A 5032-nucleotide genomic window follows, 5' to 3' on the forward strand; every position below is an offset into this window, starting at 1 on the left:
ATATTATAGAACGATCATATCTAGGAAGACGGTAAAAATAACTTATGTGAGTGAAATAGGTCAAGTGTTTCATAAGAAAACGTTTGAAGATGCTGACTAATATCACCATCACTAGATAGTTGTTTTATTCAACTCTGAAAAGAAAATGTTATAGTGTATAAATAGGTATAGTTAAAACTGTTATACAGCTTGTAAAACTTGTACTTTACTTCCCATCGATAAATATAATAAAGTTCATTTTTATATTAATGAAACATTAAAAAATTGACAAAATTTGTTATTGATGATTATTTTACTATATGATTTTTTAAATTAATATTTTAATCATTTTTTAAATTAAATGATGAATTTATTGTTATTTCTTCAAATATAGGGTGAATATACTTTCCAATTTATATTATCAACGTTCTAAAGTGAGTAAGAATATTATCTACTCAATAAAAAAAACCGAGAATAATATTATTATTTTTATTGATAAATTCTTTAAATTTATTTCATGGCCATACTACTTTATATAAACCGATATGTTTGTTGCAGGTTATATAGAAAGCAGTATCTAGGGCTGATGGTTGCAGCTACGTGGGTGTGCGGATTCGGTGCCTTGGTTGCCACTTGGTTTGGCAGGTGGGGAAAATTTGGCCTGGATCCCAGGATAGGATCTTGCTCAATCCTTCCAGATGCCGCCGGAAGGTCACCAAAAGAGTTCCTATTCCTTGTAGCATTCGTCATTCCTTGTATCTGTATCGTTGTCTGCTACGCTAGGATATTCTACATAGTTCGCAAGACCGCCCTAAAATCGAGAGTGGCAGGGAGGGCACACCAGTCAACCACCACTAGTACCACCACCTCGGGTAAGAGTTATTACGGTAAGGTAAGGCTCCTTAGGAAGTGCCACAACAGCTCTACTGACGATTCCGCGTTCGCTACCAGCTCGACGGCTCCTTCGTTCTCAACCGAAAAATCATCGACCATGGACAACGGGACAGAACTCACTGAACTGAATATAAAAATCGTTACACTGCCAAACCCTAACCTTTTGTCACCGCCTGGATGTTCTCCACGAAAAGTACTGCCAGACCCGTCGTCTTCGTCGGGGGTAGAAGAAGGCCTAGAAGACATTACTTCCAGAAGCGCGACTCCCACCTCGATGTGTTCTTCTAGAGCCACATCTCCAAAAGAAAGAAAACACAAAGAAAGAATCCCTTCAGCAGTCAATTCTACGCTTAACCATGTAGCTTCGGTTTTCAGAAAAACTAGTCAAAGATGTAGCCCTAGGAGATACTCCGCCCCACCTATTCCGGGAAAAATGACCCCAAAAGACAAAAAACTTTTGAAAATGATTCTAGTCATATTCGCTTCTTTCGTAACTTGTTACCTGCCGATCACATTAAGTAAGACATATCGGGAATGGGTTGATCTGAGAAGTCTCAACATTGCCGGCTATATCCTAATATACCTGACTACATGCATCAATCCCATAATCTACGTAGTGATGAGCTCTGAGTATAGGCAGGCCTATAAGAACCTCCTCATGTGTAGAAGTCCTGAGAGCCAGATCACTACTGGATCGAAACCATGACGGCGGAGAAACGGCCCGAGGTACCACAAGCCTTAGGGCCAAAAAGACATGTAAATATATCTTTTACACTTTGTGTTGATTTGTTTCTCTTGGATTTTACTTATTAAATAAAGTATTGTTATACGTTTGTGAAAAATAACATGTCATCTTGTTTGATTCCTCGGCTGTTAATTATATTTGTTAAGTGATTATTGGTTGTGTATAATTGAATGGATTGTAATTATTAGTGCTCAAAACATGAAAGAACAAAATAGGAAGTAAGTTGAAAGCTAATAAATAATGCATTGAGTAAATATAAATGTCCCACTTCATAAATGCCAGTTGAATGAGTGTGGACCTGTAATGTTTTATTAAAACAGGGAATTAAAATCTGATGTCGGTGAATGACAAAAATGAATAGACTAATGAACATTGCTTTCAGCTCTCTTTCTGTAGCTTCTAATAAGACAATCTATCGATGATGTATAAGGAACATAAACAAAAAAAAATTACTTTAGGACAACTTTAGTTAATTTAAATTTAATTGCTGTCACATTATTGTAGCTATACGATATCATTCAAAAATTTTATTATTGACGTCCGAAATCAAGATCTTAATGTAATAAATTTAATGATCGTTATATTTGGTAAATAATAAGAAATTTGTAATATTATACTAATTAACAATAACGGCTTAAGTTAATATCACTTATTCTCGATGTTAGATCCTTACAGATAATTTATTGGAAATAATTGAATGTTGCATGCTACTGTACTGCCAAAGCACTTTTTTATATTTATAAATGCACTCTTTAGATACAAAAATGCAAAAGGCCCATGAACTGAATTCTCATCTTTTAAATTTATCTTTATGAGATGTTGAAAAAACTGCCATAAAAACATTAAATTGATTATTTAGTAAATATTTTAGAGTTTAAAAAAAAAAACTTATGAGATATTTTGTTCTTGTCCATTGATGTCAGATTTTTAACTCACAAAGGGTCTGTCTGACCCAGTAACATAATTTTTTTTTTTGTAATGAACGCTCTTTTGAATATAATTTTAATCTAGCCCCTTAAACAAATTATAAAAGAGAGAGCTTAATTCTTCTTTTACGAAGTATATTGCTTGAGTTATTAAATATTATAAAGACTTAAGAAGAATGAAGGTTTATATTCATGGTACGTTGCTATGATATCCACTAAAGCTCTTTTATCTCTTTATTGGGGTGAATCCGATAATCACGGTAAACCTCAATCAATGATATGTATGATTGAGTTGTTACACCACCGATTAATTCAATTAATATTAATTTAGGCTAACAAAACACTTCAGTAGACTTTGTTAATTTAAATTAATTTTCCTCTGCACCAAAAGAATGAATATCAACATATTTTAAATAAACAAAGAAACAAAATGGAAATCAAATCTAAAATCGATAGTAAAACTTTTTTTTTACAAACCTGTTTTTTATTACTTTGTTTTTAAACTAATTCATTGTAAAAAAAAATATGTTAAGTAATACTAAGAGAGCGCTTTAAATTTTATGAAATATTAATTCTAAGAGGAAGGAAAGAAAAAAAAAAAGGAAAGGTTCAGTAATTTTTCAAGGAATTTTAAAATAAAATGAATCAAATGCAACAACGGTTATACAATGACGATATTTGTTCTTAATCACGCTCAACCACCAGATTTTTTCCCAATCTAGAGTCCCCACATAATGAAGCTGGAATGACCTCGTAGGACTATCCGAACCCACAGGGTTCTCTCATTCTCACGGCTACTGTAACAAAATAAATAATTACTTCATACAACCAGATTCGAGGTCCTTCCTTGGGGTTGGTAACACAGCACCTCAAATTAAAAAAAATATATATAAAAAACCATTTTAAATATTTTTTTAAAATTTAACTATAATTAACTGTCCATCTTACCAATAATTTATTTTTATTATAACTATTATTATTTGGCAGGTTTACATTAAGAACTCAAGATAAAGAAATATTAGTATTTGTTTCATGGTAATGTTTATTAAAAAAAAAAAAAGTTACTGGTGCTTTTTCTTTTTCTTTAGACGATTTTCATTAGAAATATTGTAACCAAGAGGATTTTTTTTTTATTGATTTGTGAACAGCAATATAAAATATTGTTCCAACTTTAATTTTTAGAATGTTGGAAATAATATTGGTCCCTTTTTTGTAAAGGGAATTAGAAGATTAAAATCTAAGGATCTTTTTAAAGATTTAATTAGATTATGTTTTTGCATCAGTATATCTGTTATTTTTTTTTTGTGCGAGATATGCAATCCTGATATAGAAGTAGTCCAGAACAAAGATATTTTCGATTTTTTTTTTCAAATTACATAATACCTAGATAATTTGATTTTAATTATTAAGGACACTTATCATATAATATAAATAATGTACATTCTAAAGAGGGTGAAAAAAAATGTTTTTTGGTCATACCCGTTTCTACAGAAAACCCTAATTCAAATAGAGCCATCTTCAAATCTAACATACATAAAATTATTAAATTAATCACTAAAACCACTACTTTTTTCGGTTAGTCCCGAATTGACAAAAACATTGATAATATAAATTGAGCGCAATACAGCAATAACAATGCAAACAGTTAAAACAATATTAAAATCTAAAATCACCAAAAACAATAAAAGTGGTATTAATATTCAATTTTCAAAACTTTATCTAATCATCCCAACATAAAATATTAGTCTTTTCATAAACAAACTATGTTAAATTATAACAGGAGTATTTGTAAGTCATTTCACCAAGTCTCCATAGTTTGATATAGCATAAATTAGATAATACGATTTACTCATGGTATATTTAAACCATCAATCGTTTTATGGTTTAGACATACCAATGTCATTAACATTGTCAATTCCTTGGAAAATTTGTATCCTCAAATTGCTATTGTTATATATATATTTTATAGTTATATAACTATGAATTATAAGTTATATTTAAATAGCTGTATAAATTGGTAATTCTAGAGTTATTTTCTTGGATAATATATGTTAAAAATCTGACCATCAAGTGAGATAGAACTGGTTCTCAATATGTTATTTTTAAAAAATCAGCTTACAATTTTAAAAATTAATGCACAGGAACGAAAGATACTAGCTCTTTAAGGGGTCTAGATTTTGAAAGAATGTCATCCAAAATCCATGTCTTTTAGTGTTAGTAAATAACATAGGTATAGTCTAAATAGGAGTTTTAAATTTTAACACTCAACTTGTTTTAGATATAAATAACAAAGTTTTGTACTTTTATAATTTTTCAAGAAGTGTATTGAACCAGAGTGCCGTTTTGATATAGGATCCAAGGCAAGCGAGAGGACTTTATTATTAAACAATAATGCCGAAAATATCAGGTCTAACTTTACTAATTTTAGTAATTCAGAGCCATTAGTAAACTGAAGACTGACTGCTATATAGCGCGTAGCCACAGCTGA

The 5032-nt window shown here is 30.6% G+C and overlaps 1 protein-coding gene across 1 annotated transcript in view; it reads left to right on the plus strand.

Annotated features, from left to right (window-relative positions):
- LOC106690378 (G-protein coupled receptor moody) overlaps nt 1–1667 on the plus strand; it is a gene marked incomplete at its 5' end in the record, with an annotated part of 2132 nt that extends 465 nt beyond the window's left edge. The window contains 1 exon segment of the mRNA XM_014435804.3: nt 538–1667. Coding sequence (XP_014291290.3) covers nt 538–1579 — 1042 coding nt within the window.
- Between the last annotated feature and the right edge of the window lie 3365 nt (nt 1668–5032).

Source organism: Halyomorpha halys, unplaced genomic scaffold (genome assembly GCF_000696795.3).
Source record: "Halyomorpha halys isolate HHAL.00 unplaced genomic scaffold, Hhal_1.1 Scaffold1691.1, whole genome shotgun sequence".
In the NCBI taxonomy this organism is placed as follows: domain Eukaryota; kingdom Metazoa; phylum Arthropoda; class Insecta; order Hemiptera; family Pentatomidae; genus Halyomorpha; species Halyomorpha halys.